Source organism: Nycticebus coucang, chromosome 7 (genome assembly GCF_027406575.1).
Source record: "Nycticebus coucang isolate mNycCou1 chromosome 7, mNycCou1.pri, whole genome shotgun sequence".
In the NCBI taxonomy this organism is placed as follows: domain Eukaryota; kingdom Metazoa; phylum Chordata; class Mammalia; order Primates; family Lorisidae; genus Nycticebus; species Nycticebus coucang.
The window spans coordinates 69186968-69200090 of NC_069786.1; the positions used below are offsets into that span (position 1 = coordinate 69186968).

The following is a 13123-nucleotide window of genomic DNA, read 5'->3' on the forward strand; positions in this document are numbered from 1 at the left end:
CAGAACATCACCACCACTCTAGAAACCCACCTCAGGTTCCCTGCTAGCTGCTCCCCACTATCCTGCTTTCTAAGAAAACAGTAATCTGTTTCGATACCGTGTAATCAATGAAACAATCTGTTATGTATCTTTTATATCCGGCTTCTCTCTCATTCAACCTTATGTTTGTGAGATTTATCCACATTGTTGAAGGCATTTGTAATTTCTCATTCCATTATGAACCATATAATTTATTGTCCGTTCTGTTGGTGATAGGCTATTGTGACTAGCACTGCTCTGAACACGTCAGTCCAGGCCTTTCAGGGAACATATGTGTGCATTTCAGTTGGGCTTTTACGTAGTAGTTGTTTTTGGGGTGTGTTAGGAACACTCATATTCAGATTTAGGATCTGTATATAGACTTGTAGAAATGTGTTCACCCCTGAAATGATAAGCAGAATTTTGGATATATGTGTGTGTCTTGAAGCTTCATCAGTTCTGTGAAATTTTCAGAAGTGTTCAAAAACAGTCAGACATTCTTAGCAAAAACTTAAAGCTGGTCTGGTGTGTATCAGGGGAAAAGAAGAGGAGGACATGATGAGAGAGAAGGGTGGTTTTCAGGTCTCCAGAGCAATCTGCTTCCCAGAATTTCCTGCATCTAAAGGAAACATAAAGGTGGCCAACTTGAAATTAATGCTTCACCCTTCCAACCTAAAACACCTCACTAAGGATTTGAACTGAGCAGAAATGTTATTCCTAGGAAGGAAAAAGCAAAATAATGCACAAATTGCCAACATCCAACAAAAAATCTCATCGTATTTAACCATGAAGAGCAAAACTTTAATTTCAGAAATGAAAAGAGAAAAATTCCTTCCATTTTTTTGTACTACTGAGCTCTTCAAACCTCAGAAACTTCTCCACATATTAATCAAGTAAATATGTAATGATCTGTATGCATAAAGCACTACAGGGATTCTGAGACCGTAAGACGCAATTTTGTTATTTTAAGGAGTTCATGTAGTACTTGGAGAAACAGACCTGGAAGTAACAGTGGTATAAATAGTACAATATATGCAGTAATGGAGATTCAGGAAATGTAGAGGGATCCCAAGGATAAATTCAGGACACAACTGATGTCTGGTGGACATATGCTCATGCATCCTTCAAAATCAAGAAAATCAGGAATACCTTTATCTGATCACTAATCTCTCTAATTTTTTTTTCAATTTGTTTCATCAAAGGCATGTTTATGAATCTTCAAGGAACCAAGGATAAGAAAATCCACCTGTAATTGACTATGTACTTTTTTATTAAAGTTCCATAGCTTCTCAGATTGTTTCAAAGGGTGTGTCTCTACTTAGGCCAATCTCATGTTTAAACATTTTGTAACCTAAACCTAGGATTAAAACCAAACTTAACATCATTTTCTAGAAAAGCTTCCTTTGAACTTTAATCAATCAAGGTAGCACAGGAGAGATGATATTCTCAACTGTATGCAAATAATAAGTTATTTGCATATATTTAAATTTAAAATAGAATTGCATAACATGAGACATCATTGTATTATATGTTTTTATATGTACGATGTTGTTGGGTGTTACTGTTACACAATTTCAAGGACTAATCTGTATACCCAATGGGTTTATGGAAATGCTTCCAAAATTTTCACACTTCAAAATTTCTAAATTACCAATATTTCTGTTCAACCAAATTCTTTATATAAACAATTATTATGGTCTCTAAGAATGGGCAAAATATAGCATAATCTTACATCACCTTCCTAAGATAAGAAGACAAAAATAATCACATTCCATATTTATGAAATTAATATTTGGAAATGAAGGAAAGTATTCAAACTAAAATTTGAGAGACCGGGACCTTGCCCTTCTCTCAGGGTATCTAAGGTAGCTATAATCTTCATTAGAATATGTACATTAGAAATATGCATGCTTATAATATTTATACATTTGTTCTGTACACTTAGGTTTTAACAGCCCAGGTTAGTAGTCATTTCTTTTGCTTTTTTGGTGGGGAGAGAATGCTAACTTTGGTTGGGATTTTTCATATGTTAGTAGTCTGACCTCTCTGAACACAATTAAGGCCTAAGCATTTGACCCAAATTCTGCGGTCTTTGCAGAATTCACTTTTTTGGTAAAGGTGGTAGGGAAAGGATTGGGTTTCCAGGGTCTGTCACACACACTTTGAGAGTCTCAGTGATGCCCATGGCTGAGATCACCTGCAGTGTGTTTGGGTCTTGTTCCTGGCCATGTCGTCCCTCAGCCCATCTCTGTGGCTCTTCCAGAGATTCTCTGAGTTTTTAATTGTCCATGAATAAATTCCTGTTCTGCCTCAATTAGCTAGAAGAAGGATAAGGATTGATATACCCAGCAAATACGGAAAATGCTGTATGCTGTTGAAATTTAGGTTCATATTATAAATACTTTCCTTCATTTTCAAATATTAATTTCATAAATATGGAATGCAGTTATTTTTGTCTTATCATCTTAGGAGGGTGATGTAAAGATTATGATATATCTCACCTATTCTTAGAAACCATAATTGTTTATATAACGAATTTGGTTGAGCAGAAATATTGGTAATTTAGAAATTTTGAAGTGTGTTATTTGTGAATACTAATAATATTATTCAAATAACCCTAAAGGCCAAATATTTTTTCTTTAATAAATTGTATGTATTTGATTTTCCTAGAATTTACTTGAGTATTAAGAAAACAAAAACCAAAAGTGATTGGGAAGTGATTCCTTTAACTAGAAAACATATTGGCTTATTTAAGTACCATAAATGTTTTTAAGGTAATGACTTTATTATTATGTCAAGCAGACCCAATCTTTTTGCCATGAAGTTACAGATCCACAGGCTGCTGCTGGTACTCATGGGATTCTTTGATATTCAAAATGCAATTCGCAAACCAACAGCATCAACACCATTTGGCAGAAATGGAGACTCTCAGGTCACATTTCAGACCAACAAAACCAGAATCTGCATTTTAATGATATCGCCATATGATTATACAGATATTAAAATTTACAAGGTGCTGATTCTATGCATCATTTTACCAAATACAAAGCCCAGCTGTTAAAAAACAAAAGGCAGGGGAAGAAGAGTCCCCATCTGTCCCATCTGTCAATAAGCATCTACTTTGTTGTAAATCATCGAATGTGACCCTTCATCCTACAGTGAGGTGGAATAGCCAGTCACTTTCCTCCTAAACTCCCTTCCTACATCTGAACCCATAAGTCACCTTCCATTTTCTCTTCGATTTCCAACAATGAAGTTGCTAGAATGAATGAGTCAGTGAAGAACTCCTACTATCATTCCATAAATACTTGGTGAGTACTTCTGTGTGCCTAGAGCTGGAGGTAGAGCAGTGAGCAAATCCAAGTTTGCGTCTTCCTAAAGCTAACACTCAGGGCAGAAGATAGATGCAAGACAGACGTCAAACGTGTCCCATGTGGTGAGTGCTACAGCAAGAGGGATAGAGTGCTGGGTTTGGGGCTGGGATGCGCGGAGCCAACCACTCTGAGAAGTGTGCTAGAGCAGAGACCTGAAGGCAGTGAGGACTCGAGCCAGGGGGCTCTCTGGGGAATGTGTGTTCAGGGAGTGGGGAGTGGACCGAGCAGGTGGCAGAGAGAAGATCAGAGAGGCTTCAAGGAGGCAGACAGACAGACTGCATACTGTGAGTTTGGCCTTCATTCTGAGTGGGAGGAGAGGCCTTTGGAGGGTTTCAGGCAGAGTACCAGGATCTGACTCCTGTTCTTATAGGATCATTCTGGCTATGGGGCTGACAATGTTGGAGGGGTAGAAATATCCAGACCTCTTAGGGTACTGTCACAGTCTGTAGATGAAGGCTTGGACCAGGTATATGTGGCTGGTGAGCACTTAAAATGGAACTAATGTGACTTAGGAACTGAATTTTAATTAATTTAAATGTAAATGCTTATGGGAGGCTAGTGGCTATTAAGAGAAATATTATTATCTCATTGAGGCTATCTCTCACCACTACAAGAAATCAGAAACAATCTTATATTGTAAGTTAGGGCTTGACAGAATCGTTTTTAAAACATGCCATTTTGCGGGACTGCATTAGGGTGTGTTGGAGAGAAACAAGCCATTTGCTAGCACCTGGCAGACAGCAGAGCTCCCAGACCAGTGGACAGGAGCTGGCAGCCTTGTTCCTGGAAACACCTCCTCAGTCCAGGAGTACAGACTCACCAAGCAGCCTTCATTACTCTGAAGTGTCTTCCTATAGTCAGATACAAATAGTCAGACTGCAGTCTAAGACCAAACCGTAAACCCCAGATCCCCTGTTTTATAAGCCCATTTAAAAAATACAGGGACATACATATGTATTTGGTTGGCTTGAGGAGTCTCAATCAGTGAAATACACACGTGGAATAATCCTCTGCCCCTTGACAACTATTAACTGTGTTGAGTTGAATGTTTGTTTTTTTCCTCACTGGTACTTAGCACCCATAAAAAACCGCCTCAGTCTTGATCCATAAAATTTTGTCACTTAGGGCCCTTAAAATATTACTTTAAGGATCAGTCATATATGTGTTTCAGACTTTTATTCAGCTCTAATTGGAAGGGAATCCCTGAAGAGACTGGGCAGGCTGTCCCAGCGTTGGGTGGGGTGGGGGTGGGTCCGCCTCTCCCACTCCCAGTCACCTCTGCTCTTGCTGTTCTTTAGCTGGTGCATGGAAGAAAAAGCGGGAAAGAAGGTATTTCTGGTTTTGGCAGGTTAAGACTATTTCTTTCCCTTTTCTGTGAAACCGGGAAGCTAGAGACTGCTAGAATCAGAGAAATACCACTCTCCTGGCTCGGATAAGACACTCCTGAAATCTTCTAGAGAGTCAGCCTTTATTATGGAGAATAAATACTCCATAATAAAGGCTGGAGTATTTATTAATACTCTGGGTGTGTTTTATGAGAATTACTCTTTCCCTTTCCTTGTCAGAGCCACAAGCAGATCTTTCTTTGCGGGGTTCCAGTAGGTAAAATCACACAAGTATGGGGTCACGTCTAAGACTGCCCATCACCCCCAGGAGTTTCTCACTCTCAAGCTAGTTCACACAGACTCCCGTGATTCATCAACATGACCGCTTATATATTGCTACCAGTTTGAGGGTTCTGCTCCGGGTAAGTAGATCTCAGCAGTGATTGTCTGGATTCTCCTGTCCACCCAAGTTTCAGATGGCGGTTTGCTTTGTGACCTTAGTTCTCTGATAAGGCTCAGGAGAAGTCATTCTGTTCACTTTGGCCAGCATTTTCTTGCTATAAGGACCCCATTGACAACTTTCAAGCTCTTTATGTCTAAACTGAAACTGGAAGTCTGTGTTAGCCCATTTTGAACTAGGGAAGATGAGGGGGTGGTAGAGCCTACAATCGGAAGCCAAAGTTGTCTAGAGATGATTTTTCCATTATTTCACAAACGGAAACACTTACGTGGTTATTTCAGAGTGGTGAAATCTGCCTGTGAGGATGACTTAGTCCTGACTTTAATTTCATGTGGGCAGCCCCAAAGAGTGATGACATTGATGATAATTAGTATAGGAATGAGAAAGCTATTTCAAAGACCGTAGTTGCATTGTTCCAAAATGCTAAAACAAGGGAGTGAGCTCCTAAAAATACATGATTTCCACTAAAATATTAGATATTTTTCTCCCTACCCCTAGGTATTTCCTCAGCAAAAGTAAGAAAAGGTGGAATTTGAAATCCAAAACATGGCACATTTAGTGGTGGATTCACATTGTCTCCCTAATTGTTTAACCTATACTTATGTAGAAGTTTTTCTTCCTCCAACAAGATCAAGAGCCAGGTGCTTTATCAGAATCTCTAGCCTAGGCTAGCACGCTGCTCCTCACACAATGGGCCTCCATTAAACCCTGGAATCAGATGGGACGTGGACTTGCCCAGGTGTTTATTGAGCTGGTTGCCAGAGTTCCAGCCAAGAGCTTTGTGTCCCTATCTTGCAGGTTATTCTTGTCTCTTGGCTTAAAATGTCATGCCTTGCAGAAGGCTTCTGTGAGCAAGTACTCGAGTACAAAGAATTATCCCTTTCAAAAGGGTCTGAATATGGTTTTTCGCAAGGCCTATTACAGTGCCTTATAGCTCATTATAATCTACCGGGGAGTTATTGTGCACCTTGTAATGGAGGCTAAATTCATATTTTTCATCACCTGATTAGTATTTCTGAATTGGCTCTGGTGCCAAAAGGAATATTTCCCCTTACTGTTTCTCCTTTTCAGTAGTAATCTAAACATAATAAAAAGCAGAGGAAAGAGCATCCCCTTTCCAGAAACAAACAAAAACCAATTACGGTCAATCCTGAGGGAAGTCTTCCATGGAGAAAGCCAAGAACAGCAGAGAGAAAGCTGAATGCCTTTGCCTTTATCTGTCCTCCTGCCTAGCCTTTTCGGGATCACATTGTCACAGCCCAATTTGGATTCTTTCATGCCCAGGTAGGGAGGAAGAATCTTTATCAGAGCATGATTGATGTGTTAAAATCTAGGAAATTTAGTTGGAGAGGGGCCCATCCTTCTAGGACTCAGTGGTAAGTGTTTTCTGGCTACAGCCCTCGGAAGCAAACCCAGCAAGTGCTAATGTCGCCCCTGCTCTGTGCTATCCACTGGCTCTCGGACAGCCAGCCCAACAGGAAGAATGCTGGGGACATTGAGGACAGCAAGGGCCTGCGGGCTGGGTGGCACCTTGGCAGCCCAGCCCCCGCTCTGTGGCTTCTGCGACCAGCCTGCTGTGTGGGTCCTGGGTCTGTTACTCTCAGATCAATTCCCTGCCCTTTCTGTGCTCTGCTGTGTATTACAAGAGGCCCGGCCACTGCCAAATGTGTTTTCCAGGCCTCCCTCATCCTCAATTTTGCCTTTGGGTAGTTTTCTACCTTTGAGTCTCCCTAATACTAACTTGCTACTTTTTTCCCCTCTTCCGTTTAACCTAATCCTTTTTGAAATGAAATTCTTTTATTTCTCTTGCTTCTGGCTGGAGGAAGATTGGATGTGGGAGGGTCCTGCCTCCCTCTCGGCAGTAGTCAGGTGCCATCTCCGGCAGTGGTCATACCTGCAAGGTCCTGGAGCCCTCCTGGCTCCAGCTGCCACCAGGACACCGGGCACAGGCCCCGGTGATGCTTCCGTCTCCCTCCGTCCCTCTGCTCATGGGCCTCCTGCTTTGCTAATATTGCACAAAGCCACTTCCTGACTTTAAAGGCCCTCTGTGGTAATCCTCAGAGGGTTTTCATTCCTAGGTGCACCTTGTGGCTGCTTCTGTCCCTGGGGTAGTTGGCTTCGCCCTGGTGGGGAAGTTTCTCCATGGGAAATGTTTTATGGTTACAGAGTTGCTTTTTTAAAAGCTAATTCAGACCACTGGTGATGCTGGATGTGTAAGCTCAGTGGGTGGTAACGAATATTTACTGCTGGACATTAGTAAGATAAAGTTCAATACCTGATAACTAGAAGAGCTTAGATGCACTTTTCTCAGTGAACTTTAATCAAACAGAACACGCAAACTCTCCTAAGAGTGAGCCAAGATGTTTCTAAAAGAAAATTGTATGTGGTTAAGGTGACTGTACTTGCAGTGTAGACCTTGGAGTGAGGTAGACCTGGACTCAACTCTCAGCAGTTCCAGGTATTAGCTATGTGAGCTCAGCCACGTCCCTGAGTGTCTTTGGTCTTTGCTTTCCCCATAAACAATGGGCGTAGTAATGTGGTAGGGAGAGCCTGCCTCTAGGGCTGGTTTTCTTATTTTGATTCACTAATCTCACTAGGCTTGGTCTTTCCTTCTCATGTTTAACCTAATCATTCGTCAAATGAAATTCTTTTTCTTATTTTCCTATAGCACAAAGGTAAGGTAAAATTCTCAAAAGGAATTCCACTTGAAAGCCAAGGGGAGCAAAAAAGGAAATAATGAGCCGGTACAAAAATGATACAGTCACACTTATGATGGGGGAGGCCCTGAACAGGCATTGACCATCACTGTTTCCCAGGGACCTGGCTCCCCTGTTAGGAACACTCTCTGTCTCTGCACATATGACTTCCAGATGCAAACATAGTTCTTAGGATGTAGGATATTACTCAACTGAATGTAGTGCCCCATTTGAAGACAAATTCCTAGTCCCTCAAAATAAAACTTTCTCTGCTTTCTCCTGCATTTGTTCCTGGAAGTTTTATTTAATTAAAGAGACCATCCCCCCCTCAAAGCATCCATTCATCATATTGCCCCTACACCTAAAATCTTTGAGCCAGAGAAGGTTCTGAGAATGTTGCCTTTCAACAGATTAAACGGTGTCTTGGTCCTAGAACTGGTAGCTGGATTACCCAGCTAAAAGACAACCTCGTGTACATCCACTCCTTTAGAAGTTGCAAATCAAAGGAAAAATTCTGGTTGAAGCTTGATGTTTCCCCTGCTTTAGTAGTGCTTTCCGCTCACCAACTAAAAGGGGAGCTGTCCAAGAAAACAAAGTAACCTAGGGACTTATGAGCATTTTGTTAAAATATAGCCATTTCTGTAGAAGCAAAAGATGCGATCCTCAAATGTTTCACTACACCTACAAGGAATAAGCACTTATTGACAGCCCTTAAGTGTGGGCATCTTCTTGACCTCAGCTCAGCCAGCTTCCCAAAAACCACAGCAGAGGAAAGTAGACATTCCTTAGGAAAGAAAAGGTGAGCTCAGAAGCTAATCTCACATTTGTCTCCTGTAGACTACATCCATCTACACCTCTTAACTACCAGAGAAGAAGAAATGGGTCTGTAGTACTGTTTTCTTTCTTTTCTTTTTCTTTTTTTTTGAGACAGAGTCTCACATTGTCACCCTTGGCAGAGTATGATAGCTCACAGCAACCTCAACCTCTTGAGCTTAAGCGATTCTCTTGCCTCAGCTTCCCAAGTAGCTGGGACTACAGGCCCCCACCACAATGCCCGGCTATTTTTAGAGATGAGGTCACACTCTGGCTCAGGCAATCCACCTGCCTTGGCATCCCAGAGTACTAGGATTACAGGTGTGAGCCACCACACCGGCCTATAGTACTATTTCAAGAGGCTTTTACAATTTGGATACATAGCCAGGTGCACTCTTAGACACGTAAACCAACCTATGTAATGCCACAAGGTGGGGGGCCTGGGACTGGGAACTCCCAGCTTGGAAACAGCATCATGTTTAACTGCACACTGCAGGGGTCTAATGTGTGATGGTCCCCTGGTACTGTGAAACATGCCATCACAGAATTCCCCTGCCTTCTCTGTGAGCTCACCGTCCCTCTCCCCTCCGCAGATCTGCCACAAGGGAGGATGGGCTATTTAGGGCAGAGTGGTCTATCTTTAAAGCTACACATTGAATGGAACCAGAATGGCATTCCTTGATCTGTGCTGCTTGTAAACAGTATGCTGCTAAAATACTATAATATCGCTTGACTCTTATGCTCTAGAGATTTCAAGAGGGAAAAAAAAGATTCTACTAGACTCCAGTGAGGCAATAAAAATGTTTAAGTAAGTCAGTTCAGATTTTGGCCGTTCTAAATAAATATATCTGTATTTATCTGTGCCTTCTCTTGCATTTGAAAGTGCTATTGCCAGATATTTTAGAGCAAGAGAGCAAAGAGGTTTCAACAGGAGTAGGGGCTCAATGTGTAGCAGGTAAGTTTCCTAGGATCAGATTCAGTACATCCACTTGAAGAATGTGGATAATAATATGGCCTCTCTCTAGATCTACAGCCTATCTGACAGTCCCAGAATCCTGAAAACTGCATACTACTTTGCAAAAGAAAGAGAAGTGTGCGAGCTGCCTCCCTGGGCTCTGGGTGCTTGAGTATATATATGGAACTACCAAGTCTCATTCGTAAATTAAAACTTTCTTCCTAAAAATACAAATTGCAGAAAAAGAATCTTAACTACAGGAGAAAGAGTGAAATAGCTCATTTCCATCCTAAATCAACACTTTATCCGCACCCCAGGAGACAGGCCATTTTAATCTCTGTTTCCGTTTGCCTTGTTTTGCTTTTTCCTTACTCTGATGTTTGTTACGCTTTGCGCGGATAGTTATTCCTGTCTCACAAAGTCTACAAACATCTAATCATTCCTATCAGTTTGTTTTTTTCATTTTTAATAATTTATGCTTAAATGTTGGCAAATTGAAAGATCTGATTTTGCCCTTTGAATGCCTATGCATTCAAGTTCTTTAGATAGATTTTATCTCTTGTTTTTTTAATTCTATTTTGAGTTTTATAAAGAATAGATGTTTCTTATTATCCCCATAATTTTCTTCAGTGAGCTTTTTGTTTAATTTTCCTTTGCTTTAACATTTTATTTTTCAGACACCTCTCATTGAACCTCACGTTCCTCTTCGTCCTGCTAACACCATTACCAAGGTAATGGGACGTAGGTGGGTTGACGAGCCAGCAGAATTTGCTTCTTAAGTACCAGTGGAAATGGTCTCTATGTCAGAGCATCAATTCAGGAAATCTCTGATACAGTTTTTAGAAATAATAAATACCCAGTGTGTCTCAGTTCTCAACATAAAACAGGGACATGTCACATAAGTGGACAATGTAAATGTAATGAATATGTTTTTTAAGCCAGAGTGAGACTGGAAAGTGAGTTAAGGATTGATCTGGTTTGTATTCCTTCTATAAACTCTCCTTCCTTTTCCTCCCCTCCTTCCACCTGATTAAAATCCAGGTCCCCTCAGAGAAGATCCTCAGGGCTGGAAAAATTTTACGAAATGCCATTCTCTCTCGAGCACCTCACATGATAAGAGACAGAAAGTACCATCTGAAGACGTACAGGTACGTGCACTCACTCCAGAGGCCGTGGCCCCTACAGGTTCATGTGTGGTGAAAATGGAACAAAAATGCTTCTCCCTGTGTTTTATCTGGGGGCAGCCCGTTTTTGAATGCCTTCAAGTTCTAGAAGTTCTAAGTTTGCCTTGGACCCTGTTTAACTATGAGTATTTAATTATCTGGACTATTCCTGGCAGTTGCTCCTAAACTAATTCGCTTGGACATTGGTTCAGTTATGATTTAAAAGAACAGAGAGAGAAAATTTTTATTATTTCTGTTTCTAATGACTCTTAGGAAGCCTACTAGATTAGATCACTTTTAACTAACATTTACTGAGCACTTATTTATGCTTAATGATCTGTACCAGACCACTTTCATTTCATCCTCATCACAGCCCCGCTAGAGGTATATGGTCATTTTTCAAATGATAAAACTGAGACTCAAGAGAGATGAAATATTTGTCCTTGTCCTAATTACGAGACTAGTGAGTGGTAGGCCAGAATTTAAACCAAAGTTGCTTGATTTCCTAATTCAATGATCTTTTCATTCATTTAATCTTCATTTGTCCCACAAGCTTATTAAAGACTGAGTGGGTACCAGGTCCTATTGTATTTCAAGCTCTGAGGATACAGTAGTGAACAAAATATACAAAGTCCTTTATGGAGCTTATTTTCTAATGTAAGATTTCATTCTAGTATGCAGAGAGTAAGATACATGACTGTATCACATGTATATCATGAAGAATTCCTTGTTATAGTTGTTATTAGAGGGAATAAATCACAAAGACTGGGGCTGCATGGTTAATTGAACCTTCAGGGATGACTGAACCATAATCGGCCAACTAAGAATTTGAGTCTAATCCCTAACATTTGATTTTATCAACATGTGGCACACGAGCCTTCACTCCTCTTTCCAGAGCCGGTGGTTCAGACACAGCCCTCTCTCCGCACTCAGTGAGGCAGCCCAGACATGACCTCAGAACCCGTTAGCCTTAGCATGAGTCAAAACCCATTTGATTCACATGAACCTAATTCATAAGACAGTGAAAAGCTGGAATACAAGTTTCAGAGTGACCAGGAATGATGTATATGTTCCTAGTGACTACCAACTATGATAGAACCTATAAAATTATACCTGGTTCACCCTGTAGCAAACCTACCAAGTATATGTTCCTCAAGATCCAGTCTCTCAGGACAGAGGGAAAGCATTGCAAGTTCTTCCTCTTTGGATTACTTTTTCTACACTCCACGCAACCTCATATTCTTCTGCTTATACTTGGTATGAATATGTTACAGGACCAAAACTGACAGTCTGTTATATTCAGATTGGCCTCTTTTTGATAAAATTTTAGAAACGACATGGGATTTGAAAGGCACCTTAGTCTTATAAGGAACACATTCTACTTAGGACACATTGGACCCTTTTTATGTTGATATTTACTGACTACTATTTTGGGTGATTCCATTTGTTAAGTCTTGTTCTCTAACCCTGGAAGTTAATTTCGAAGCTGTGATCCCTACACACTGCTATAATTTTAAGGAAAGTAAACGTTTAAAAAAAAGTTGTGTGTCACATGTCCCCAGAAAGAGTTCAACCTCTTTAACTCATTAAGTGGATCTCAAAATCTCTTATGGTTAAAGAAACATTTTGTTCTTAAAATTTTATTTTTTCCCCTTAATTTAGTGGTTATGCTTTGCTGAGTATTAAGTTAGGGAAAATCCATTAAAATAGGTCATGTTTGGTGACAAATAGTGGAAACAAGAAGTCAGAAATCCCAATCTCTTTGTGCTCCATAGTACTAAGATTTTAAAGCCCTGAAATATAGATGTTATGTCTATTCCAGGCCTATGACACAAATTAATGATCTGCTGGTAATGACCAGCGGGCTCCTCTGTAGGCCAGAAGCATGATTTCTTTTTTCTGGGAGACCAGCTGAGTTCCTTGCCCCAGACCTCATACCTTCAGTTGCATTCTTCCGTCCTCCTGCTCTTCTCCCCATTATGTGATGGCTGCAATATTGGGGAGTTGCATCCTCTCTGTATATAGTATTGTCCCCAAGAATCACTATTCCAAAGTGGCTAGGGATCACTGATGGAAAGGACGCCAGTGATCCCATCAGCTGCCAAGTGGCACAGCTGTGGCTGTGTGTCTTTGTTTCATATTTTCCCTGCAAGATTCTTACACCCTTTATAAGGACTCAGATGCTCTGAGATCATCTTAATTCCATGTGCTCTTTTTAGCAAAGGCAATCATTGAATTAAAAGCCAACTGAAATTGACTTTTTCACAAGTTTTTCCCATTAATACATTCTCACATTAGAAAAGGACCATTTCAGCAGGT

General features: G+C 40.7%; 1 protein-coding gene across 7 annotated transcripts in view; it reads left to right on the plus strand.

Annotated features, from left to right (window-relative positions):
- Positions 1 to 13123, plus strand: part of RAPGEF4 (Rap guanine nucleotide exchange factor 4) — a 304043-nt gene that overhangs the window by 203540 nt on the left and 87380 nt on the right. For 5 of the 7 annotated variants that reach the window (XM_053596307.1, XM_053596309.1, XM_053596310.1 and 2 more), the window contains 2 exons: positions 10319 to 10372; positions 10683 to 10789. In XM_053596307.1, the coding sequence (XP_053452282.1) occupies positions 10319 to 10372; positions 10683 to 10789 (161 nt within the window). Of the gene's footprint in view, positions 1 to 10318; positions 10387 to 10682; positions 10790 to 13123 lie in introns of those variants that run through there. The other 2 variants (XM_053596311.1, XM_053596308.1) reach the window with 2 other exon arrangements.